Raw genomic sequence first — 26,808 nt, forward strand, 5'->3', positions numbered from 1 at the left:
ACAGAGAGAAAAGACACAATGGTCCCTGTCTTCAAAGGACTCTCAGTCTCATAGCAGGAGGAAGAACAGAGGTGAGACCCCAGCAAGAGTTATCACCATCTGCATGCTCAGCTTAAGGCAACTAACAGCAGGTGCAACTGTCAACTCAGGTAGCACAGTGCCTAGGGATGGGTGAAGAGAGCTACATTTGACAATGGTGTATCCTTCTAAGAAATGGAGCAGGCATGGAGGGAAAACCCCAGAAAGCTCGGCTGAGACTATGTCTGCCTTCACGGGCAAAACATTTTCACCCCGTCTGGAATAAGAGCCCTTTGGTGTGAGAGATTAGTGTGATATTACCATTCTATGAAAATAAACACCATCAGAGAATAACTTTTCTCTTACACTGTGAAAGGTTTAAAATACAAAACTATCAGACTGCCCCTTTACTAACAAATACGCTTTTCTTTCACCAAGAAAAAAACAAACACGAGAGTAGCAACAATGCCATAAAACATGAGAACTTGGGTTTCTCAAATCTATTTTCTAAGAATGATTTTTAACATAACCATCACCAATGAAAACAAAATAATACAAAAACAAAGAACCCACCAATCCAACTTGACAATGAAAACAACTCTACTTAACAGCCAAATTATCTTCAGGAAACTTGCCATTCATTCATTCATTCCACAGTCCTTACTGAGTGGCTTCCCTAGACTGGGACAGGCATCATGCCGCACACTGGGCTAAGGGGGCGTACTAGCAGCTTTCTAAGAGTGGAAGTGTCGCACCTGACCATGACAACGCGCAGGGAACCTACATCGGAAGGAGCCACTAACAGGGCCCATGGGAACTGCGAAAGTCCTTAAAGAGCAAGCAACATCTTAACTGGGGCTGGAAGTATAAATAGGAATTGGCTTGCCACATGAATATAGGGGACAGGGGCAGAGAATATAAATATATATGTGAAGGGCATTCTGGGCAGAGACATCAGCAAGGATTAAGGCATAAAAATTTCAAAGAACAAGGCCTCTTTAGAACACAAAGTAGTCAGGTATAGTCAGAGCATAAATCCATGGAGACCAACTAAGAAACAAATCGTTACGGGCCTGGAATGTCATGCTGTGAAGTTTAGCTTTGTAAAGACACTGGAGCAAGGGAGTGATAAAAGTATATGTATGTTTTAGGCAGATGCCTTCTGGGGTAAGGTGAGGAAAGAACTAGAAGGGAGGGCTGGACTACATTGTGAAGGGTCACACAGTTATTTCCCTCAAGGTCCTCTGCTCAAAGTAATTGGCACAGGGCAGCTATCTGATAGGAGACGAGGATGAACTTCACTGCCTAAATGAGAACAATTCCCATCTGATCTTCATTTGTCCAAACCTCTGCTGAGAACCAGGAACTGAGGAGGCAGCTGCAAAAGCCCCTTCTTACTTTACTCAAGGTACCTGTTAAGTCTCAAGTGTCAAGGTCCGCCTGAGATAAGGAAGCAGAATTGGCATCTCTCGCTCTGGTGGGTGTGAGACCCAGGGACCACGCACCACCTCTCGATGATAAATCACACACCATCAAGGCCCTAACTTCTCCTCCAGGGCTTGCTTTGGGCAAATACTCTGCCTGCCCTCCTGCCTGAGCCTGGACTGCTTTCTTCCTCTCTAATCGCTTACCCAGATCACTTTCTTTCAGCATCCAACACAAAGCCCATTGTTTGAGAAATCTGCCCTGGTTAACCTGACGTTCAAATCTGAGTTCAGCTATGGGACACTGTGCAAGTAACCCAAATTCCCTGAGCCTCAACTTCCTCTATAATATGGGGTACTAATACTTTTTAATAGAGTGGCTGTGAGGACTAAATGAAATAAACATAGTGCCTGACACATGGTAAATGCTTAAGAGCAGATAATAGTATAAGTTAACATATATTAACCACTCAACGGCAAGTGTTTTACCTATATCAACTCATTTTATTCTCACAACAACCCAACAAGGTAGGTATTATAAATCTTTCCATTTTACAAGTGAGGAAACTAAGGCACAGAGAAGTTAAGCAATCTTCCCACGGTCACACAGCAAAGCCAGGATTTAAACACAGGCTGCCTGCCTGCAAGCTGGAGCTCTTAGGTCCTAGGCTTTGCTACTCAATGGTACCAGTCCCCACCCTGAACTTGCTACTGATCTCACTAATTATGACATATCCTGATTAAGTTAGCTTATTTTTCATGTTTATATAGCAACCCAGTCTGACTCTAAAGCATAGTGCTCTGTAAACTTTGCTATTATTAATTAAAGAACACCAATGGAGACAATACTTACAATCTTTTCTTGTCCACCACTTGCTTAACTCGGATGGCTCTTTGTTCTGAGTAAAGTTTACATACTCCTGTTCAGGGGAAAATAGCAGAGGCCACTTAAAACTGCTTCTCAGGCAAAGGTATCATTAAATACAATGAGACAGGACAGTCTTCAGCTAGCAAATCTAAATGTTGCATCCCAGCTATTGTGAAATGCCACATTTGCCCTTTAAGATAAAATAAAATACTTTTTAAGTAATCTTCAATGAAATCCAAAACAGCACTCCTGTGATCCTTCACTTGCTGGGAATGTATCTCCTTGTGGGCTGTAACAGAAAAGGACAATATTCAGGGCTCTGTATTCAATTATACAGAAGAACAATTCATCTTCAGCTTCCTCACAACAGTTTATTAGAAGTGTTCTTAAAAATACAGCTATAAAACAAGTCTTGTGTCAAGTGACATTACATTTTTAAAAGAGTAAGATTTATTAGGCTTTGTGAGAGTAAAAGATTCAACCTGCAGAAAAACTAGTCAAATAATTTATGGTTTATTACAGCACGTAGGGATGGCATTTGACACAGCCCTCTTCTTGAGTGCTGACCCTGTTTGTATTAACAGCGCCCAACGCTCAAGCTGACCTTCAAGTAACATGTTTAAATCAAACTCAGAGCACACACGCCCCCTGTGCCTGCGTGTTTTTCAGCCTGGAATGCTCCGTCCTCTCCCCTCAGCCATTCACATTTCCTTTAGACACCGAGTCCAACCTTCCTGCTCCAGGAAACCTTGATTCTCTGACCCACAAGGATGCCTTTCTTCTGTGAACCATCACTTCTTCTTAGAGTCTGTGCCAGTTACTTTGCTAAGACAGCTCCGGTTTATGAGAGACTGAGTACCTGAGCACTGCAGGCACCCTGCTAGTACTTCACGTAAATCACTGCTAATGATCCAAACAATGCAAAAGGCAATTCTAATTAGGCCTGTTTTACACATGAAGAAACTAAGGCTCAGAGTCAATAAGGAGGCCAAGGTCACTTAATTCCTCATTTTATTAATGTTCATGTATTTTCTAGGTTACCTCCATGAATGTCCTTAAGGGCAGGGGGCATGATCTGTTTCTACCATAGGGCCGCGTAATCTGAGATTCACGTGAGGAATTTAGCTGATCCATGAAGTTATACACAAAATTTTGTGCATATGTATATTTTTTTCTGGCAGGAATGTCTATAGCTTTCAACGGACTCTCCAGGCTGTCCATGGAAGCTTCCCAAACAAAAGTCTGTGTCAAGCACAACAGCATCTGGCCACTTGAACTCTATGCTATGTTAATGTAATCTGTATCTGCCTAAGCAAATTAAAAAAGAATCAAGGAAGCCATCTCAGTCCCTCAGTAAGAATTAAACATCAGTGAAAGTGAGATGATAATAGTAACCCTAATGCTAGCTACTGCTCTAAGGATGCCATGAGAATTCTCATAAAAACCCTAAGAAATATACCTAAGAAAGATACGCTAAGAAATATCTCCATTTTATAGATGAAGAAACTGAGACCCAGGGCGATTAAGTGACTTGCCAAAGGCCATATGGCCAGAACATGGTGGAGCTGGGGTGGGTACATAAGCAGCCAAGGCTCCAGAGCCTTCCTCTCAACCATGAGGGTCTGATACTACAGTTTACTTTAATCCCCTAAGTAGAGGGTTTAGAGGCCTCGCATCCTTGTCCACACGCCGTCAGCTGCTGCCCCTCTCAGTGCCACCCAGAACACACGCACACACGCACACACCTCCACACACGATTCATCTTCTCTGACCCTGGCCCCTTGGTAAATTTTTGGTTCTGTCTGGAGAGGTCCTTTCCACCTCCCTCTTCCCACCTGTTTAACTTGAATTCATGGCCTTTTCATTATTTTTAACAGCTTAGGTTAAAACACTAATCAGGAAAAAAGAATGTTAAAGTTCTGAAACCTAAATCGAAATAAGAACACAAAAGAGAGCTTTACGCGGCTGTGCCATATGCATGATGTGAGTACTTAATTGAGTCACAGCTGGCTGGCTGCATCTTTCGGGGCACGGCACCTTGTGTTCTCAGTTGCTGGATCGCTTCTGAGCAGGTCCTCATGAATGTCTGAGCATCCTGGTCTATCTGGTCTCGTTCTGTGTCCGTCATTCTCCCATATTCGGACATGACATGGCTAACAGAGAGAGAGAGAGGGACAAAATTAAAGGGCAGCAGCAAATGACCACACATGGAGTCACGGGGTGTGAAAGGAAGAACAAAGTTCCCTGCTGCAGTGACGTTTAAGTTGAGACTTGAAGGATGAGGAGGAACTGGCCAGGCTAAGAGGTGGGAGAACTCTCTAGACAGTAGAACCAACACTTACGAAGGCCGTCAGGTAGGAAAAGCTTCCTGAAGACCAAACTGGAGCAGGCCACACCAGCGAGAGAGTGTGGCGGGCCTGGAGTGGAGTCAGGGGCCGGAGCACACAGGCCTTGTTAAGAGTGTGGGCTTTGACTTTGGGAACAGCGGGGCAGCTACTGATGGCTGTCACAAAGCACACCGACAGAGCTGGGGGCTGCACGGAGAGCGCTGCGGGGACACCATTTGTGAAGAGCTCTTTCAGGCTGGCATTTCTCCCATGTTGACAAGTGGTCTTCAAAACTCACAATGAAAGAGCTTTTAGGACCATTTCACTTCCCCTGATAATCAGTTAAAACTCTAAAGTTACTGAACAAGTAAGGGTGCCCACTTTCAGTAATGCCGCACCCTGAAGCTGTTGTAGTTGTATCTCTGTGCTCATTTCTGTAAGACATGGGTGGGTGCTGCAGCATTATTATGAACAGTGATGAGACACCCTGGACACTACAGCTGAAATTCAGAATCACAAAATGTCAAGTTAAAAGGGACCTTAGGTAATCATTCCACTTCCACCCACCAGCCGCACTAGCCCCCGTTCCCATCCTCACTGAGAACAAAATACAAAGTCCTGATATTCCCAACCTCCACCTGTGACCATACTTCCTGCCTCTCGTTCCCATTCACTTTGCTCCAGTCACACTGGCCTCCTTGCTATCCCCCAATCAGACACACAACCTTCGGCAGCCTGGGCTCTCTCCCAGCAGATGCCTGCCCTCTCTCTGCCCTCGCATCTCTGTTCACACAGTCTGCCCAGAACCAGCCCCACCGACCACCCCCTGTGCCGCACCCAGCACTTGCCCTCAGTGGTGGTCACTGCCTGTGTTGGTTATTTTTAGTTTTTATTTTTTTTAGTCTCCCTAATTCTTTTGTTTTAAATTGAAGTATAGTTGATTTATAATGTGTTAGTTTGAAGTGTACATCAAAGTGATTCAGTTATACAGATTCTTCAGTTATACAGATTCTTTTCCGTTATTGATTACTGCAAGATGTTGAATATAGCTCCCTGTGTCGTACAGTAGGTCCCTGTTGTTTATTATTTATTTATTTAATTTTTTTTTTGCGGTACGCGGGCCTCTCACCGCTGTGGCCTCTCCCGTTGCAGAGCACAGGCTCCGGACGCGCAGGCTCAGCGGCCATGGCTCACGGGCCCAGCCGCTCCGCGGCATGTGGGATCTTCCCGGACCGGGGCACGAACCCGTGTCCCCTGCATCGGCAGGCGGACCCTCAACCACTGCGCCACCAGGGAAGCCCTGTTGTTTATTTTATATATAGCAGTATGTATCTATTAATCCCCAAACCCCTAATTTATCCCTCCCTACCCCTTTCCCCTTTGGTAACCCCTTTGTTTTCTAAGTCTGTTTCTGTTTAGTAAATAAGTTTATTTGTAACAATTTTTTAGATTCCACATATAAGTGACATCATATGGTATTTGTCTTTCTCTGTCTGACCTACTGCACTTAGTATGATAACCTCTAGGTCCATCCATGTGGTTGCAAATAGCATTATTTCATTCTAATTTATGGTTGAGTAACATTCCATTGTGTGTGTGTATATATATATGTATATATATATATATATATATACACACACACACACACACACACCACATCTTCTTTATCCATTCATCTGTTGATGGGCATTTAGGTTGCTTCCATGTCTCAGCTGTTGTAAATAGTCTGTGCTGGTTACTAAGTCACTGTCTCTCAGCTCCAAAGCCGCCCTCCCACACTCTGCTTTGTGATGTGAGGGCTGCAGCCTCCCAAATCACACCACTCCTCTCCGACCATGCGTTCCTTACCTGGCTTGTCTTCCTCTACAGCACTCTGAAATAGTAACGTCCGTCTCCTCCCAGGAGAGTGCAAGCTTCATGAAAGCAGGGACTTTGCCTTGTTTACTTGTTTCCCCAACACCTAAAAATGCTGTCCCACACGCAGTAAGTGCGCTCACGTCAGCTGAGCACTTAGGATGCGCCAGACACTATTCTCGGTGCCTAACATGTATTTTATTTACTTTTTAATCCTTGCAATTCATTCATTCACTCACTTGTATACTAGCCCCCCATATGTCAGGCACTGTGGCGGGGCTGGAGGTTCAAAGTTAATTAAGTAAGGCTCATTTCTGATTCCCACAGAGGGTACCACGCCACAGGGGAGACTGGCACAGACACGGGGGGCACAGGAACTGCGGTGGATGGCACTGGTCTGGAAGTGGACTGTGGGACCCATGCAGGGAGTGGTAAGTTCATGCAGGGGAGGTGCTGGGCAGGTGGAGAGGAAGAGTCTCCACACAGGAGACAGCGGGAGAAGACCTGCTCCAAATCCCCAGCCTGTGGGTCATGGTTGGAATGACCACATAACGTATGATCTACAACAGGACACATCTGAGAATGAAAGGGAAAACAGAAGTATACCAGGTGGTCCCTGTAAACCAAGCATCCTAGCTATGGACCTCTGGGACCTCCTAATTTATTTCAAGGGGCAGCACATCACATGCACCCGGTCAGTGTCTCCACGCTGAATGTGCCTAGCATATGTCTACACAATTTTCCAAAGGAATGCAGATGAGATTATAAGTACACATTTATTTAAAGTTACCAAATCTGCATTAGCTGTTTCTTCAGTATCAATAGGTTCCCCCAAATACAACAATCATACAAAATACAAATATGCCACTATCAACTGGAAAGGGGTCCCTGCGGTACAGAAGGTGGGGACTGCCGGCTGGCGTAGTCATTGGAGGATTTTAAACAGAGGAATCTGCATTTTGCATGGGGTCTTCTGTGGTCGCTGGCCTGGAGGTGGATGAAATCAGACCCCAGTTAAGAGGGCACTGAGCATCCAGGAAGAGATGAACAGAGCCTGGGCAACGCCATGTCAGTGGGGGAGAGGAAGCATAACATATCTGAGAGAGATCTCACAGACCGGGTCTACAAGGCTGGGCTGACTGGGTGTGGAGGTAAACGAGGAGACGCCTAGGACACAGAGTACAGAAGAAAGCACAGGTGTGGAAGGAAAGATGGTAAGATGCGGGGCCAAAGACGGCATGGAAAGTTCAGGACGTGACAGATGAGGAGATGGAGCAACTTGAGAAAGGGTTCAAACTCTGATTCTGCTGTGATGTTGTAAGAACAGCACTAGCTATATAATCGGCATTTGAAACACTCATCAAAAGTAACGAACGCTTGCCAGTGACATAGCCCCAAATTAAGAATCACCATAACAAAATTACTACTATTTGGAAAAGGTTAACCATCTGGCAAATAATTCCAAAAGATATATTCTCACGGGACATGCACACCTAACTTTTTCAAACTTTGATTTTTTCCTTTATGATGTGCAGAGGAATAATTTTATTACAGACTTCAATTTATCTAAATATTAGATTCAGCTTTAAGGAGATTATGTTAGGTATAGGTTTGGATTAGTCAATTTATTTCAGGGAGAAACAAGGAAAAAACCAGAGGAGTAAGTTTATTCGCTGGTTCAGAAATTTAAAGGAATAGGCTTTTAAAAATTATCTGGTTGGTTACTATGTTAAGAAAGGGCAAGTTCAAAATTACAAAATACCACAGACATTCTGCCTATTAATTTAATATGCAATTAGATACTTCCTGAAGACAGAGAAGGAGAGAGAATAACCTAAGTTATTTTAGACTCTGTTCCAAAGGTTACTGAAAACGTTTGGACAAAAGTTAAAGGCCACGATCTCATTTTTGCTATAAATATTAAATATGAGCAAGTGTAGTACCTTGCCCATGGTATATGCCCAATATACATTATGAAATGAAACTGTTAATGTCTGGGCTACAGACATGAACAAAACATAGACCCTGCTCTCAGTAAACTCTATCACAACAGGTAATGTCCACAGGCTTATGCACACAACTATACATCATAAACAAAGGTTAACAGCCATATAACACTGTCCATGCATTAACACTAATTCACTGTTCTAAGCACTTCACATGTATTTTACCCACTTAATTAATAGTGGGTACTATTATAATTCCCATTTTACGCATGAAGCAACTGAGGCACAGAGAGGTTAAGTAACTTGCCAAGGTCACACAGCTAGGAATTAGCAGAGTTGGGATTTGAACCAAGGCATCCTGGCTCCATACTCTTAACCACTGCTCAAAGCACTTCTTTTTTTTTTTTTTTCCAGTACGCGGGCCTCTCACTGCTGTAGCCTCCCCCGTGCGGAGCACAGGCTCCGGACGCGCAGGCTCAGCAGCCATGGCTCACGGGCCCAGCCGCTCCGCGGCATGTGGGATCTTCCCGGACCGGGGCACGAACCCGTGTCCCCTGCATCGGCAGGCGGACTCTCAACCACTGCGCCACCAGGGAAGCCCCTCAAAGCACTTCTTGAGTCATAAAAGGTAGAAGAGTTCAGAAGAGGGGATGCTTATTCCCTATTAGTTAATCAGAAGGAAGGTGATCTATGAACTAAATCTTGAAAGGCAGGATGTAGCCGTGGGAGACAAGAGCAGACACTCTGAGCAATAGAATGGAATCGGGAGAGAGGGAGCCTGTCTGGAGAACAGTCAGTGGTTCAGTTTGGCTGGAGCACAGGCTAGGTAGAAGCGATGAGTTCTTGGTGGGCCTCCAGTATGACTTGAGGAGTTTTATTCTGTAGCCAGTGGAAAGGCAGAGCTCGATGAAGATAAATGTGGCAATTCCACATTTAGCTGGAAGAGAGGGGGAAGATCAGGTGATGGGTTATGGAAATCAGGCAGAGAATCCTGCCTTATTCATCTTTATATCCCTAGCACAGGTAGGGGCTAGTAAATTTCTGTCGAACTGAAGACAGGAGCCATGGTAGAGCGTGGGTGGCAAGACTGAAAAGGGGTGATGGATCTGAGATGTAAAAATCGTCAGGAACAGAGTAGATGTTGGAGGCAAAGCATCAGCAGACCCTGAGATCTGGGGCCTGGGTGAGCAAGAGACAGTAGTAGAAACAAAGAGCACAGAAAGAAGAGGAGAAAGAACTGGAAATATGAAAGAAAGAAGCTGCTAACAACACCTGTCCCTGTAATGCAACTCAAAAGGACAGAAGTAATGCTCTTGAGACTAGATGTTCTACGATTGATACTTTGTTTTCAAAAGCGAAACCAGGGCAAATGGTCTTCTAAACACTTTGTGGTAAAATCTAGACAAAGTAAAGTTCTGAAGTTCTATAATTTATGAAGGAGAAAGGGAAAAGTCACTGTGACATACAGCACAGTGGCCACAAAGCTGACACAGGGCTGAGGTTACTGACGCTCACCGCGGCCTGATCAAGAGAACAGAACACTGGTGCAGTCCACAAACTAGTAACAGACTGCTTTCACATGACGGACTCAAAAAATATTTGGTTGCCTGGATTTTGTTTAATTGATCTGACTCTTTCCATCCTAAACTTCCGAGGGCTATAGGAAAAGTCTGGCTCCTGGAAGAATGCCAGGAGTGGGAAGCAATGAGAGAAGGGCCATTTGGAGTTAAGAGTCCGGAGACCGGCGCTGTACGGAGAACAGAGTTACTAGCTCACCAGCAGCTGAGTTTAGGATCAAGCGGGAATCAGACAGAGATCAAAATATTGGCTTTATATGATTACTAACCACACATGGCCCCCTAATGGTGCCTGGCAATTATGCGGTATGTTCTCACTGTGTCTGCTTTCCCACTCTCCCAGGTGCCTGTTTCCTACCTTCTCCTCACAGCTCAAACCTCCAACACCTCCGTCCCCATCTGCAGCATCAGTAATAACTGTGCTTCCTGGTTTCTGAGAGCTCCTCCAAGCTCTCCCCACCTCGCTTCCCATGGGCCGGCACACTGTGCCTTCTCCCCAGCTACTAAGGATGAGGTGTCCATCTCCTAGCTCTGCCCCTCCACCTGGGCACCAGGTTGGCCCCAGTTTCTCTCTCGTGCACCATCAACCGTAAAAGAATTACTGCGCAGACACGGTGCTTAGGCAGTGTCTGGCACACAGTGAACACTACACGTGTTAGTTCCTAATAAAATCAATTTTCCCCGTCTACTGGATCTTTCCTAGCCACATACAAACATGCTGTTATTTCTCCCAACTTAAAAAAAAACAAAAGAAAATCTCTCAAATCCATGTCTCCTACCAGTTACTGTCCAATTTCCCCACCTTTTTCAGTAAAACTCCTCTGAGACGCTTACAACCCTGTCTCCATCTTCCTGACTATTCTCTCTCGACCCCATCCAAAGGGCCTTTTGCCCTCATCCAAAGGGCCTTTTGCCCTCATCCCCCCACTGTGGTCCTCACTCCCCAGGGTCACCCCTGGGTCATCCCTCCCCTCACTTACTTTCCACAGATTGGATGGAGCTAATGGCTCCCCTTCCCCTGATTTGCTTTCTCCTCTGTCTTCCCGGACAACACACTCTCCCATTTCCCTCCTATCTCCCCGGCTGCTGCTCGTTTTCAGGCTTTTTGTTGATACCTTTTACCCTCAGTCCCTCAACCTCTCCAATGTCTACGTTGCTCCCTTGGTGAGTTCAGCTAGGCTCGTGGCTTTTTTTGGGTCAGCGTATATACCAGTTCTACAATGACAAGTCCAAACTTATGTCTTCAGCTTGAACCTCTCCTTGAACCTGAGACACGTATATCTAACTGCCGGCTCAACGTCTCTATTCAGATGTTTAACCTGTGTTGCAAATATGCCCCAAACTGAGCTCCTGCCCGCTCTCTTCAAACATGCTCCCCCATCTGGGCTGATGGCAATTCCATTCCTTCTAGCTGCTCAGGCCCCAAACCTGGAGTCATCCTTGCACCTCTTTTTCTCGCCCAGCTCACAGCTAATCCATTAACAAATCTCGTTGGCTCTACCTTCAAAATAATTCCAGAATGTGACCTCGTTATCACATCCACTGCTAACCCCTCTGGGCCATGCCATCGGCATCTCTCACCTGGACTGTAACGTAACCGTAGCCTCCCAGCTGGTCTGCTGCTTCTGTCATGTCCCTACACAGATTATTCTAACACACTAACCTTACTGATCTGTTAGAAAGTTACTCAGATCCTATCAACCCTCTGTACGGACCTTCTAGTGCTTCCCCCCCTAAGAGTAAAAGCCGAGGTCCTCACAAGAGCTACATGAGCCGTAAGACGGCTCACGAGATCTGGCTGCTGCCCCCTCTGAGCTCATCTTCAACTACCACCCCCACACTCCCCAGTCCCTCCTGCTCCAGCCACCCTGGTCTCCCTGCTGTTCCTTGAACCCTCCAGACATACTCCTGCATTAGGACCTTACACTTGCTGCCATCTTCTCCTTCTGGAATGCCCTTTCCCTGGATGATATCTATATAAACTGAATGTCCTTCTGGAATGTCCTTTCCCTGGATGGTATCTATATAAACTGACTACTTACTTCTTTTAGGTGTTTACTCAATGTCCCCCCCATCTTAAAAAGTCCTTCCCTAAGCTACGTTTATAAACTTGTACCCTCCCTGACATTTTCTATTTTCCCTTCTCCCCTCCCCCTAAAAGCATTTATCCTGCTCTAACACTATTATGTTTTACTCATTTATTTTGTTTCTTGTCTATCGTCCTTTCCAAAATATAAGTTCCATGAAGGCAGGGACATTTGTCTGTCTGTTCATTACTGCATCCCATCATCACGAGCAAAACCTAGGATTCAGTAGGCTAATAAATCAATATCTCAAGAGCCAAATACTTTCTGAATGACCTCACTTAAGGCATGAGGCCGACCTGAAGAGGCCTGACACACAGCTATACAACTGCGCTCCTTAATAGGTCCCTCCCAGATTTATTTCACTCCCACCCCAAGACCTGCAGGCACCCCCCTTCCAGAGCCTTCCCTGGAAAAGTGGAGGCACAGAGGGGCAGGGAATGTGTCCATCCTGATGACAGGACCCCAAGAGAAGAGGGAGGAGTAAGCCTGAGGCTCTTCCCAGGGCCAACCAGGAGGCCAGGCTCCTCTCCTCCCTCAGTGCGGCACCTTCCCACGCCCCAACCCCAGGGTCCACATTTTCGGGGGCGGGGGGTCATTGGAAGAAGAGGAGGAAGCCCACAGGTTCCTGGGGAATGGATGGTCCTCCCCTCAGCAGAACCTGAAAAGCAACAGAGACCTATTTCCCTATCCCAACCCTCCCCAAATATTTTGTTTTCTTAACTAGTTTAGCTTAACATGGTAACCCTGACAGAATGTACTCTACCTGAGGCAGAAGACCCAAGAGACAGGGGAAGGGGCTGGGCAAGCACGCTCCACCCTCCTCCCAACTCCCCAGTCAGGTCAAGGCGGGCGGAGTGAGAGCAGTGAGCAGAGGGGTGGCGAGTCCTGTGCCGCCCCTAATAGAAACCATCTCTCCGGAAACGGAGGCTAACGGGGTCAGGAACAAATAAATAAGACAGGTACCCACTTCCAAGTGGCTATGTACCCTGTGGACGGAGCAGACCTATAAACGACTAATTCCAAAAACATTAGATTAACATCCTCCTACTCTATTTTGACTTAATGGAAACTCAGCTCAGTGAAATTGAAAAGGTCTAAAGGTTAATTTGATAAAACTGATTACTCAATTAAAAGGTGATGTTCCTTTAGGAGACATTATATATTAACCTTTTAAACTGGAAATTGACAGTATGGTTATTCTATTAGTAACAACAACAAAAACCAAAAAAGTTTCTCCCCCAGGTGGTATTGTTTCGTTGCTGGGATATTGAGGAAAAGGTACATCTACCAGAAGTGGAGGAATCAGTTTTAACTAAAATCATTCAAGAGATCCAGCCAGAGGCTACCTAGGTTGCATGCTGTTCTGCTCTAGTAAAATGTCATTATTTAAAAAAAATTAAATGGGTCAATAAAGTCTGAGCTCTACATTGTGGAAAAGATTACAGCTTCCTGATTATGCCAAGCTAACATAGCTTTATGGGTCTGAAGGTAATATTTCTCTCCACTCCATGATCACACTCCATCCAAAATCTTCTCAGTAACAAGCCAAGGCCAGCACATCGCATTGGGAGGCAGAGCAGTAAAAAAAGAAAGGCTTTAAACAGTCTACCACCTTTGGGAGGGAGAGCTTGATGGGAGAAGATAAGGATGGCCTTTCTCCATCTGGAGAGAATGTAGGGCATGGAGGGGAATGCTTATTCCCTAGTCCTCATGTTTCTACATGAATCCACTCCTCTAGCGTGACACCTAACCTGAGCATCCTCCCTCCTGCCCCTCCCTTGGGGGCAGGGACTTCTCTGATTGGCAGCCTGGCAGAAGGACCTGGGCATGGGTGTGAACACACATGGAGCCACGGCTCCTCTCTGTCCTCTCCTCTGGGATCTGCCTGCCCTCTCTCTCATATGCTATCAGGGGCCTCTGTGCTCCCTGTGCTCCGGGGCTGTGACCGTTCAGTGGCACTAATGGCTGAGTGCGTCTAATTCAGGAGCCTTCAGCAAGGTCACCCTCCTGCAGACCTAACCTCTGCCGCCACCCTAGGTTGCACTAGTGATCACGCTGAGAACACGTCCATCTCTGTCAGGTCGACTTGACTCTGGCATCCTCTCTCTCTCTTTCTCTCCCTCCCTCCCCCCTCTGGCAGGAAATTAGAGGTGCTTTCTTTATCAACTGACCACTGCCGCAACCTCATCACAAGTCAAATGGGATTCCAATTCAGGTACCATTCACCAAGGGGCTTCTATGTGCCAGGAACTCTCACACATCTCTTTTAATCCTCACAAGAACATTATCCACACTTTATTTAAAAACAAACAAAAAAAGCAAGCACAAAGATGTGAAGTGAGCTGTATACACTTACATGATTAATACGTGGCAGAACTGGGACTAGAACCTAGGTGTGATTGACCCTCAAAGTCCCTGATCTTTCAAAGGGACCAAAACAGGGGTAGGAGTGAAACTCAGACTGCACTGGCTGGCCATGAACTGCAACTGGGAAAAGGAATTAAAGACTGAGTTTCTATAATGGGGTAATGACTGGTCAAGACTAAGAAAGCCTCAGGAGCTCTAGTTCTGCTGACGCTGCAGCCACACAAGCAGTAAGTGGCAGGGTGAGATGGGCTCCAGGGAGCCTGGTCCTCCGCCCCAGAGTGTGCTGCCATGGTAGCCGGGAAAGGGGGAGGCCGAGGCCAGCTGCCCACTGTCCTGAGCAGGGGCATGAGGACTCAGAGTTAAGTCCACATCTGCTCTGGAAACACTGACACACTGTGTGGAGCTGAGCTGTGCTGTTCGAGGAGAAATGCCTTAATCCCACCATTATAATCAAAAGTTTAAAACTACTGCAAAGTTACAGAATAGCAGCCTTATAATCTTTTTATAAATCCACTGCTTTTTTAAAAAATTTTATTTATTTAATTCATTTATTTTTGGCTGCATTGGGTCTTCGTTGCTGCGCGCGGGGGCTACTCTTTGTTGTGGTACGCATGCTGTTCACTGCGGTCGCTTCTCTTGCTGCAGAGCACGGGCTCTAGGCACGCGGGCTTCAGTAGTTGTGGCGCGCAGGCTCCAGTAGTTGTGGCGCGCAGGCTCAGTAGTTGTGGCGCACGGGCTTAGTTGCTCTGCGGCATGTGGGATCTTCCCGGACCGGGGCTCGAACCCGTGTCCCCTGCACTGGCAGGCAGATTCTTAACCACTGCGCCACCAGGGAAGTCCCCTCATTGTTTTTTTCTTTTTGCACTGCATTTCAATTGTACTGTCTTATTTGAATCTCCTGACAAGTGGCAAGTGATTATCACTCTCATTATTTACAGCAGGGCTCCTTAAACCTTTTCTGAAAAGGGCCACATAGTATACATATTAGACTTTGAGGGCCATATAGCCTGTCACAGCCACTCAGCTCTGCTGTCATAGTGTAAAAGCTGCCATCGATAACATTCAAATGAATGGGTGTGGCGCTGTTCCAATAAGCTTTATTTATAGACACTGAAAATTTAATTTCATATAATTTTCTTATGTGGTAAAATATTATTATAATAATTATTGTTATTTTTAAAAACTGGTTTTATTTCTTATGTATTACAAGTATACTGTTAGGAGGGACAGTGTATTTGATTAACCAGGGAAGAGGAGGTGGGGCACTGGCCCAGCATCTTCCCTTAATTTCATCTTTTTTTTTTTTTTAATATTTCTTCCTTTCTTTATTTTGGTTGCACCAGGTCTTAGTTGCGGCATGCATGGGGGATCTAGTTCCCCGAACAGGGATCGACCCCGGGCTCCCTGCATTGGGAGGGAGGAGTCTTAACCAGAGCCACCAGGGAAGTCCCTATTGTTATTATTTTCCCTCCAGCCATTTAAAAATATAAGAACTATTCTCAGCTCACAGGCTGTACAAAAATAGGCAGCGGGCTGGACTTGGCCTATAGGCTGTGGTTTGCTGACCCCTGGTTTAGAGGAAGACACTGCATTTTACAGATTAAGTGACTTTCTCAGGTTTGCACGGTTAATAAGGGGACAGGGTGGCCTGAACTAAACCAACCTTTAAAGCATTCACCTGGCTGGATGCCTTTTCAAGGAAAAGGGGAGTTAATAATGGATTTCCATGAGAGATCTCTACAACCACTTATTTAACCTAAGTTGTAAAGTACTAAAGAAAGGAGCTGGAACTGACAGGCTTATACCAGTTTTATTAAGCTTTCCAAAATGACTGTCGCTTCCATTTTTATGCACTATAAAATTAGCATCTGATGTACACACACCTTTAGAAATAAAATTTACACTGCCATCTAGTGGTGACCAACTATTTTAACTGAGAACTTTAAAATAAGGTTTTCTTGGTACTAAGCATTAGAATAATTTAGTATATTCCAAAATTATGCAAATGAAATACAGTTAAAAGTATGAAGTAGACAAACTGGTAGAGATTATTTAAAATTCACCTGGGGCATAATTATTTTCTCTGTTAAAGAATTTATATGAAACATTTTCATTTTTGCATATATTGACCAAGTTTTTTTAAAAATCAGATTTTTTCTGTATTTTCTAACTGCGATAGGAAGGCTTCTGAAGGCCAAAATCCCTTGTTTTATAATGATTAAATCCTAAAAAGATGCTTCCAATGATGTCACTTCATATGTCTAATCCAACTTTTCCATTAATTTAGGTAATACACTTGAAGCTGACTCCTATGGTAGAAACGCCACATTAAAGCCAGGTGCAAATGTAGGTCAGGGAAGAGCAGGAGGCATGATATCTGCACGGCGGTGTTCCTGTGTCTACTGAGAGCTGGAGTCTATTCCAGAAGCCATTTTGGAAGGCTCGATCAAAATGTTTTTTCTTTTTAAAAATCAACCTAACCAAAAGTTTCTTCACTAGAGGCAAGAGCTCGTCTTTCCAAATGGCATTTTTACATGACTTGCATTAGCTCTTCATTTGCTCAGCAATATGCATTCAGTGAGAAACTGCCCCATTTCTCTGCATGTTTCACAACATATATGGCACACAAAGAGCTACGAACACATGGGAACATCAGAATAGGGGACATTGCTGTGAGAATATGGTGACTTTGAGGACATGGGGTATGGCTGAGCTTACCTTGGCTGGGGGGGAGCCCCTTTTTGCTCTGCAGATATTCTTCCACTGCCAAACTGACCTTCCCCATTACAACCCTAAGTTAGTAAAAAGTGAGGACAAAAAGCTCAAAAGGAATATAGGTATGGAAAAGAACAGTCACTAAAATCATGGTAAGAAATAGACACTTACCTATAAGCATTAATATAATCTTTCCTGTGTTCGAGAAGAAAATCTCTCAGTTTGCCAATGTGTGAAATCTATAATGAAAAGAAAGCAAACGATTCATATGAATAAATATGTTACGCTCATATGCAACAAATTTTAAATTAGTAGAGAATGGAATGCAGGTAGTAAAAAGATTTTGAAGCTACAAACTGGATATCTCTGGTTTTAGATTCCTGTATAATCACTGACTTGTTGGGTGGCTTTGGGAAAGTCACCCACATTCCTGGGTCTTGGTCTCTTACCGATGGTTCCTTCTTCCTGTAATTGTTGTGATCTGTGACATAACGAAGAGATGATCTCTAAGGAACTTCGAGATTCAATGAGATAGTACACGTCTAGTAACTACACAGCATGTGCTCAATAAAGGCCAATTCCCTTCCTTATGTGTCTTATATCCAAAATTTTATAGAAAAATATTCCTTCTTCCAAGTGTTCTAGGGGATGGATTCTAAGGCTGGAGCTATCAAGTATATAAATAGGGCCCATGCAGAGCAGCAGAACTAAAGAAAAGATGCAGGAGCAACAATTTATCCCTACACAGCAAGTCTCCATTTTCCCTACTTCCACGGATGAACAAAACAGACACAAAAGTACAGAGGACGGAATTTGTGATGGCTTATTTCTAGTACTAAAGCATGTGTCAGGTAATGTGTGTGGAATGAGGGATTAAGAAACAAATAAAATAAAAAGAGGCAGGAAGAAACCTAGGATCATGGTCAACATGGACAAAAGTGTTTCCAGAAGGAGAGAATGATTAACTAAGTTGGTGGCCTGCTCTGTCCTTTGACCACAGCTCACACTAGTTTCCTCCTAATGTCCTTTGTACTTATTCCAAACATACGTAGCCCCATCCTTGAAGGATGTGCTGAACTTTCATCTTTTTCATGAAAGTTTTTCTGTCAAGGCCAACTCAGGCTAATTTTCGCTTTGCTCTGAACTTAAAAGCACTTCTGCATCCCACCCACTGGGCACTCAGCTACACACAGCCACGTCCTCTGGCTTCACTTTTGCATGCACGCCTCTTTCTTGGGGGTTAGGAACCACGCAAGGAGGGGCTGCACAGCTTCCCGCATGGCTCTAAGCACAACATGAAGCCCAGAAGGTGTCAGTATTTGTGGAATGAGTAAATGTTTAAATGCAAAAATAGTATTTACCACTGAAGAAACATTCAGCATTTGTCTGGAGACAGGTAAGGGTTCAGTTAAATTTCTCACAGAGTCTAGACTAAAAGCAAATATGGTTCAGAAAAGCACCCTTAGGCATCTATAAGAGCATGAATCGAAGAAAAACTGAACTATGGCCACAATATTCATTTATTTACCAGATTACAAACAACAACTGAGACAGCCAGAGTCTGTCCAGCATCCCTGGCTCCGTGAGGAACTTCCCCACACACGACCTTGTTCTTTCCCAGCAGCCCACTGTGGGCACTGACATCACCACGCTCATTAACCAGGTTGGGAAAGTGAATCTTGCAGAAGCTAAGTGACTCGTCCCCAGTCACATGGTTAGTGCCTGGTGGGGCTCAGAGGCAAGCCTGGGACTCTGAGTTCAAATTTGTCCCGTCTTCCACCACTAAGCCACAGCTGCCTTCCTCACACTCTTACTCCTATTTTCCACTGACGCTGCATTTTAAAATCTGACTTTTAAGATTGTTGGGAAAAAAATTTAAGAGATGTGCAAACAAGGTATTTACTGTACCACATACAAGATTTAATCAAGTTAAGTTTAATACATTTCAGTGGTTTCCATTCCCTTCCCCAACCCCTGCCTGCAAGGGGCCAGGTAAGCAGTGTGAGGGAGTAAAGCAAGAGGAATGGAGGGTGCAGTGCATTGGGCAGGGATGAATTCTGGTTTTAAAACACACTGCAGCCGAAGGAAGCATCTCTGCCGGCCGACTTGCCAAAGGGCAGCTAATTGTCATCTCTGGGCCTAACCAATGGGATTGAGTCCAAACCCCAAATGCAGCACTCAAGGCCCTTCACAATTCAGCTCCAAAAGTCCTGAGTGGCCTCAGTCCTGCCGCGCTCCCCACAGACCACAAAGACCACAATGACTCATTACCGACTGGTTTCTCTTCACCAGAATGCAAGCTCCTAGAGGTTAAAGGGTCCTCTCTCTTTCCCCAGAACCTGTCAGGCACAGTTCCTGGTGCAAAGCAGGGCCTCAGAAACTTTTACTAAATTGAATAGATAGTGGGTACTGAATAATCCCCAAAGGATTATACCTACTGTGGTAGTCAGGGTAATGCCATTACCTCCACCCAAAGATGTCCAAGTCCTAACCCCTGGAACCTGTGACTATATTATGTTACATGACAAAGGGGAATTATCGTGACAGATGGAATTTCGGTGCTCATCAGCTGACCTTAAAATAGGGAGAATACCCTGGATTAATACTGGAGTATCCAGGTAGGTAGGCCCCTATGTAATCACAGGGTCCTTAAATGGAGAACAGGGAGGCAGAAGAGAGAGTCAAAGTGATGCAACGGGAGAAGAGCTCAATCCAACATTGCTGGCTCTCAAGAAGGAGGAAGGGAGCCAGAGGATGAAGGCAACGTCTGGAAGCTTGAAAAGGCAAAGTAATGGATTCTCCCCTAGCATCTCCAGAAAAGAACAGAGCTCTGCCAGCACCCTGATTTCAGTCTAGGGAGTCCCATTTTAGACTTCTGACCTACAGAGCTAGAAGATAGTAAGTTTTTCTTGTTTTAAGCCTCTAAACTTGTGGTAATTTGTTACAGCAGCAATAAGAAACTAATACACTTTGTCTCAGTTTGGGGTGCTATAACAAAATACCACAGGCTGGGTGACTTTAACAACAAACACTTATTTCTCACAGTTCTGGAGGCTGCAAAGTCCTGGTCAAGGTGCCAGCATATCTGGTGCCTGGTGAGGGCCCTCTTCCTGATTTGTAGAGAGTTGCCTTCTTGCTGAATCCTCACATGGTGGTCTCGTGTCTCTTCCTCTAAGGGTACCGATCCCATTCATGAGGGCTCCACCCTCATGACCTAATTAGGTCCCAAAGGCCTCACCACTAAATACCATCCCATTGGGTAGTAGGGCTTCAACATATGAATTTTGGGGTGACACAAACATTCAGTCATAGCATACCTGTTGAAAGCCTTATCCAAAACAGTTTTTAAAAAAAAAAAAAAAAAAAAAGGAGTCAAAGTTTTCAATGAAAAGTTTGAACAGGCCCAAAGGAATCTACTACGTAGGCTAGACCCAGCAGCACCCCCCAGCTTTAGCTAATTTCAGTCCACCAGGGTAGAATGGTGCAAGGGGATAAGTGCCAGGTACAAGAAGGCCCCGCAGGCATCTCAGAAAACATGCTTACAAGAAGTTTCCCTTAAAGTACAACAAATGTGATCCCAATTTCTTATGACATGATACCTGAGATTTGCTTCAAAATAATATGGAGGTGGGGAGGAGCACAGGAAAGAGGATCAGTCCTGAGCTGACAGCTGAAGACGGGCACATGTGCACAGGCGGGCTCCTTACACTCTCGGCCTACTTTAGTATATACTTGACATGTTTTCTTAACAAAACATGATTTTTAAAAAAATCTCCCATTTTGCACTCTCTTTTAACATGTTTGGTGATTCTGAAGTACAGATTTTCTGCTGCCAAACTAGTAATAACCCACATTTGAACCAACACCTCAACCCCACGCAAAATCTCTAGCTATTTTATTTCTAAGTACTTGCAAGCCTTGCTTAAAGTTCCATTTAAGAGGATCAATGCCATTTAATAAAAAACCACCACCAACAAAACCTTCATTGAGAGTTTACTACGTGCCAGGCTCTGTTCCAAGATCTCCCCACACATTAGCTCATCAAATTCTCCCAGCTACACAAGATGGGTAACATCATCACACCTATTTTACAGATGAGGAAACTAAGTCAGAGACAGGGTAAGTAATTTGCTCAGGAACACGTGGGGTGAAGCCTGAATGGAACCCAGCATTCTAAGTATCAGGCTTGAGTTCTTAATGCCCAGATTTAAGCACAGATTCTTGGCAGGTGGCAAGTGCAGTTTCCCAGTATAGTAATCACAAAGAGGGATGACTGGGAACCGAGAAAAGCATCCAGTGAGCAACAGCAAGCTGTTTTGTCTTGTATCTGTATTCAACAGTGCACTACACACCTGATGTTACCCAAGAGTGACATACCAGGCATGTGTGTGCCAGGAAGTGTGTGAATTGCTCACTATGTGCCGTCATCGGCTCCCCTATAACAATCAGATGAGTTAGACGTTACCCCCATTCCCGTTTGATAAACATGGAAACTGAGGCCCACGTGAGGTCGGTCACAGGATAATAAGGGGAAGAAGTGGCATGGATCACGGGTCTGTATGACTCAAAGGCTAAGTTATTTATTCTACATTATATGGTCAAAAGACTAATAAACTATTACTATTTAGCTTATTTGAGGCTTTTCTTCACAGAAATATAAACTGGGTTTCATGTGACAGCATTTGTATATATTGATTTTTAAACTGTTTTCAACTACAGTGGATACAGAAAGATCTGCAAGAAAGATTTTTTGAATGTTTCCATGTAGAGCGCTCGTTTTATAAGTCACTCAAAGTAGGAACGTGCCCATATCCAAAGTGCCTGTTTTTACCACTGAAGTCTCCTCCTCCAAGCTCGGCTGTTATCCCTTGTGTTTGTGACACGGGAGGCTTGGAATTCGCAAGTACCATAGGGATGCTGGGAGGAAGGCCCACAGCTGTGAGCAAGGAACCAGGATGGTCAGAAAGACTGGCCGTGCAATGGCGACCCGTTCACCCTGAGTATCAATCATCAAACTGCCTCAAAACACAGTTTAAACAAGTAATGAAGGCAACTTCCAGGACTGGGTCTCTTCCCCGTGTCTGAGTTCCTCTACCTCCTCGCCTAGTGCGGGGCGGGGTATGAGCAGAGGAGCAGGCTCCGGGCAAAAGACTGTGGGGTTTGGGTGGAGCAGGGCAGACAAGAGAGAAACGGGTACGGAATCCAGGGAGTTGGTTGAGCTTCTTGGTTCTAATCTCTGCTCAATCTCCACCACTTACTCTGAAGGGGACCTTGATTCCCCCCCACCCCCTTCAGGCTTCGCATGGAGGGACCCCAGCTGGACAAACTTCCTCTTCTGTCTCCCAACGCTTCACTCACGCGTCTGAGGGAAGAGGACTTACTGGTGTAGGGTCTGGAGACAGCAGTGAGCACACTCGGCAACAGGCAGCACAGAGGGTCTGTTCTGGCCAGCGCTCCACCCATATTTGGCCACAAATCTAAAGCCAGGTTCTCCGTTTGGCTTTTTCACGTTCTGACTCCTGTATTTCTTTCAGGTAGTTCCAAAATTGTGCTGGGAAAAAAGAGGTGTTTTTAATAAACTCCCTAAACTCTTAGCCTTTGCCAACTGAAATTTTGAGCAAGTTGCTTAATCTCCCTGAGCTTCACTACAAAGGGAGGGCAGTAAAAATGATTCTTTAAAAATAGAAATAGCACGAGTTAATAGCTAACTTTTATCGAGCACATGCTGTGTGGCCGGCATCAGTCTAAACACTGTGCATCAATTAGCTCATTTACTTCTCCTAATAACCCTGTGGGATAGGTTCCACTATAATCCCACTTTACAGATAAGAAGACACTGAAGTAACACATTTCATATAAATGGTTCAAAATAAACAGGGGACTCTGACTCCCAAACCAAGTACCTGTGTGCTTTCAGCCTCTGCAAGTCTGCCCACGAAGACAAACCTACTGTCCCATCCGAGCGCAGTGCGTCTTTGAGGGCTGCTCTCACCACAGTGCACACAGAACGTTTTAAGATCAAAAGTACCCAATGCTGAGATGCCTTGTTCAGGTCAAATGCAATGTCAACAGCTATGGGTCAGCGCAAAGCCAAGAGCCACACTCCAGGGTCAGCCAGGATCTGGCTTCTCCACAAAGCTGATACTCAACTAAACAATTGTTTAAACTCCATTCTAAAATGACAGGCATTCATGTGACTCATCCTTTTCTTTCTCTGAAGATAAATCAAGTTCACTTTTAAGTGACTGTATTCTAATAAGCCTAATTTCAAAAATCATCAAGACACTGAACTTCCCCACAAAACACATCTACCATATAAGCAGACTGATTATAAAAAACAGTAGCAGTGGTCCCTGTATTAGATGCATTTGACAGGGAAAAACAGATTCTCACATTACCTGCTGTTACACATAAAGCTTTTACTAGGAGAGACCAAACAAAGACATCCCAATATGTGCACTGCTGACATGGACTCAGCCCCAGGGACTCAACCCCATGGATGGTTGCCCACAAGCATGTTGCTGAATGGGGGAAAAACCAAGGTTGCGCACAGCATGTACTTAGGTAAATTATATGAAATACAGACCTGAAGCTGAACCCACAGAGAGAGAGAGGAATCTAAAAGACTGCTCATCAAAACACTGATGGTTGTCTGGGTGGTTAACATTTGAAGACTTTGCTTTTTCCTAATACCTTTTCGTACCTTAAAATTTTTCTACACTTCGTATGTGTAATCTTTGCAACCAGACAAAAAATGTTTTTAAACAAAAAGGTAAATCTTGCCTAACTAAGAATGTATACTGACTGACTCCCCAGGCCCCGCAGGGTCAAGTCCAATTCCTTGAGCCTGGGACCCCCTAGTGTTCCTGGCCCTGCTGACTTCTCCGGGTTCAGAGCCCTCCCCCATCTCCCAATCCCGGTCTTCTGACTTACTCCTACTCTGCTCAGGGGATACACCTCCCGGAAGTCTTCTCTGCCATTTCCAGGCCAGGTTAAGGACCCCTCGCAAGCATCTCTTTTTCAGGGATGTCACCATCTTGTTTTGAAATGTTTTCATGTCTATCGGACATAATCTGCTCAGGCATATGCCTAGCCCAAAGCGGCTCTCCAAAAATGATTTAATGTTCCGAACTGAACTGACTTTCTATCCGCTTCAAGAATTACTAGCAGGGTAAAATAAACTCCAAACATAGTAAGTCTGCTATATACTTTACATTATCCACTAGATGGCAACACATGTATTATAGCAGGAGTAGTAACAGGAACTCTCAAAAATATCACAGTTTTTCCCCAAGGGCTTTAAAATTTTCTCTGGTTCTGTATTTTTGATCTAGAATCAAAGGATTATTAAAGGTTAATTGTGCTGTGCAGGCTGAAACTGAAATGACACTGTTTTGAAATAGACACGTGCACTTGGATGAGTCCAAGGTTTTAAAACACTGCACTCCTGGCAGGTTCAACACAAAGGCAGCTCTGGAGCATGGCTGCCATCTGCCGTCCCAGGCGGCGGGCCCAGCTTTGTTTATGTGTGTCATCCACAGCACAGACCTGCTAGCTGCTCCTTCGTGGGTGTTTTGTAAATTACCCAAAGCAAGATAAACTGTAAAACAAAAACCCTGCTACAAAACTGAGGGATTCTTCTCAAAGGACGACTGCATTTTCACCGCAGGGGGGTTCAAAGCAGCCACCAGTGTCCTCTGCAGATCACAGCAGTGGCCTGACTTGCAACTCCCCTAACTACTCTCCCCCGCCACAGGAATTCTGCTCTGGTGCTCATAACACTTCCAACAAAGACCTGATTGATTATGAAACACTAAGTACTGATTTGCATAATTTGCCTCCGCAAGAGACAGCCATTGTTAAAGATTAAAGAGACTCCGGTAAGGCCCTCTGGCTTATTGTAAAAAGTTCCCTGTAACACAAAATCGTTATTTTTTTCATTCAATCAGTGGACACAGCTTGCTGTCCAGTTTAGTAGGCAGCCAAAGGACAGTCAGAACAACCACTGTTGTACAAATGTTTGCCAACTACTGATAAGCTAAAACGACTTTTCACAAGGATCATGTTCCCAAGTCTAATCTGGAGGCCCACTAACTAAATTCCAAATCCACCTCCCTTCAGTCATAATTGAAAAATGCATCAATACCAATTATAGCTAAAAGTTCAGAACCGTCACAGCTCTGGTGCGCGACGACTCTGCTGAAGTCACAGTGAGGGTTGTCTGAGTCCTGTCCCCACCCCCGTGCTAGAGAAGCTCCCAGTGACTGGTCACCCACAAAAGAGCCTGGCATGGCCACAGACATTCCTTTGGTGCTGGGGTCACAGCAGTGAGTGTGTTAAGGAATTACATGTATGAACTGTTCTTTTTCACTTCTTTCCTTTCAGCAATTGTTTAGTAATAAGCAAGTAATAAGCAAGGAGTCTGAGCCTCCTCCTATCACTTCCGCCCTAATTTCTACTGCACGAGGCCACCCTTCAGTGCGTACAGGGCCCTGGAGGGGTGGCAGCCACTCTCGCAGTCCTTGCACAAGCCCCTCCTGAAGCACCATACTCCCTCGGTTTCCAGGACCCCACTCTCCCCAGGTTCTCTTCCTAAACCTCTGACAACTTTGCTTCACCTTCTTTCCTTGCCTCTTCCGCCTTTGCATACCTCAGAAACTTAATGAAGCTCAGCACTGACACATTCTTGCTAAACCCACCCCTTCCACCCATAGCTTAATTTACCATCTACAGAAAATGCCCACCCAGCCCCTGCCTCCCTCCTGTGTTCCAGGAGCGTATTCAACCGTCTACTGTGTGTCCCACTGGTGCCTCAAAAGCTACATGTCCCAAAGCCTTAGTCATCCAACCACTCACGCTTGATCCTCCTGACTTACTCTCAGCCCCTCCCTGTCCCCACAAAGAGAAAGAGCCTCTCTCTCTCGATTCCCCAAGTTAGAAAATCTCAGGACATTTTGACTCTTCTCTCTTTTTCACCCCACAAAGTAAACTGGTCAGCCAGGCCTGTCCACACCACTGGCTGAAAATCTGCCAAAGGAATGGGCACCCACAAACCAGCTTCTTTGCCTGCTTTCCCACACCCACCCCAGAGCCCAGACCCTCAGAGCCCTTCCCTGATCCAGCCTCCTCTTTCCGCCTCTGCCCTTTGGCACTGCTGTTTTGCCTGGAACATCTTATTTCTCATCCACCAAGCACTCAAATGTGCTGGGCCCTAGGAGGTTTTAAAATATGGCATTCTGGGTTCACTTCCCACTTTCTCTGTATGATGCCTTCGGGAGGCATGCTGTAAGTGTCTGTTAGCTGAATGTTATAAATGTTCGCTGCATGTATATATGTTATACACATTACATATATACATGCATATATATGTGTGCATATATATAACATAAATGTTAGTTGAATATATAAAGAGCTCTACCCCATCAGTCTGGAAACCTCACTAGAAAAGAAGACACAGACATTCCTGATCTAAGGAAACTGTCATCAGTGGTTAAATAACCTGTTTTGGAATTTTGCTGAGAACCAGTGCCAACCTTACTGGTTTGCAGTTTCCAGAATTCAGCGTATGTTTTCTAATAGAGGGGCGGGGGTGGGGGGAGGGAGGGAGGGAGGGAGGGAGGGAGGG

The 26,808-nt window shown here is 45.0% G+C and overlaps 1 protein-coding gene across 3 annotated transcripts in view; it reads right to left on the reverse strand.

Annotated features, from left to right (window-relative positions):
• STX18 (syntaxin 18) overlaps nt 1–26,808 on the reverse strand; it is a 120,369-nt gene that overhangs the window by 35,156 nt on the left and 58,405 nt on the right. The window contains exons 1-5 of one of the 3 annotated variants that reach the window (XM_029234638.1): nt 22,565–22,737; nt 17,355–17,422; nt 4,348–4,463; nt 2,522–2,599; nt 2,296–2,362 (exon numbers count right to left, since the gene is read on the reverse strand). In XM_029234638.1, coding sequence (XP_029090471.1) covers nt 2,296–2,362; nt 2,522–2,599; nt 4,348–4,456 — 254 coding nt within the window. In that variant the 5' untranslated portion in view covers nt 4,457–4,463; nt 17,355–17,422; nt 22,565–22,737. Of the gene's footprint in view, nt 1–2,295; nt 2,363–2,521; nt 2,600–4,347; nt 4,464–17,186; nt 17,205–17,354; nt 17,423–22,564; nt 22,738–26,808 lie in introns of those variants that run through there. The other 2 variants (XM_029234637.1, XM_029234639.1) reach the window with 2 other exon arrangements.

This window comes from Monodon monoceros, unplaced genomic scaffold (genome assembly GCF_005190385.1).
Source record: "Monodon monoceros isolate NGI ecotype Baffin Bay Population unplaced genomic scaffold, NGI_Narwhal_1 Super_Scaffold_20, whole genome shotgun sequence".
In the NCBI taxonomy this organism is placed as follows: domain Eukaryota; kingdom Metazoa; phylum Chordata; class Mammalia; order Artiodactyla; family Monodontidae; genus Monodon; species Monodon monoceros.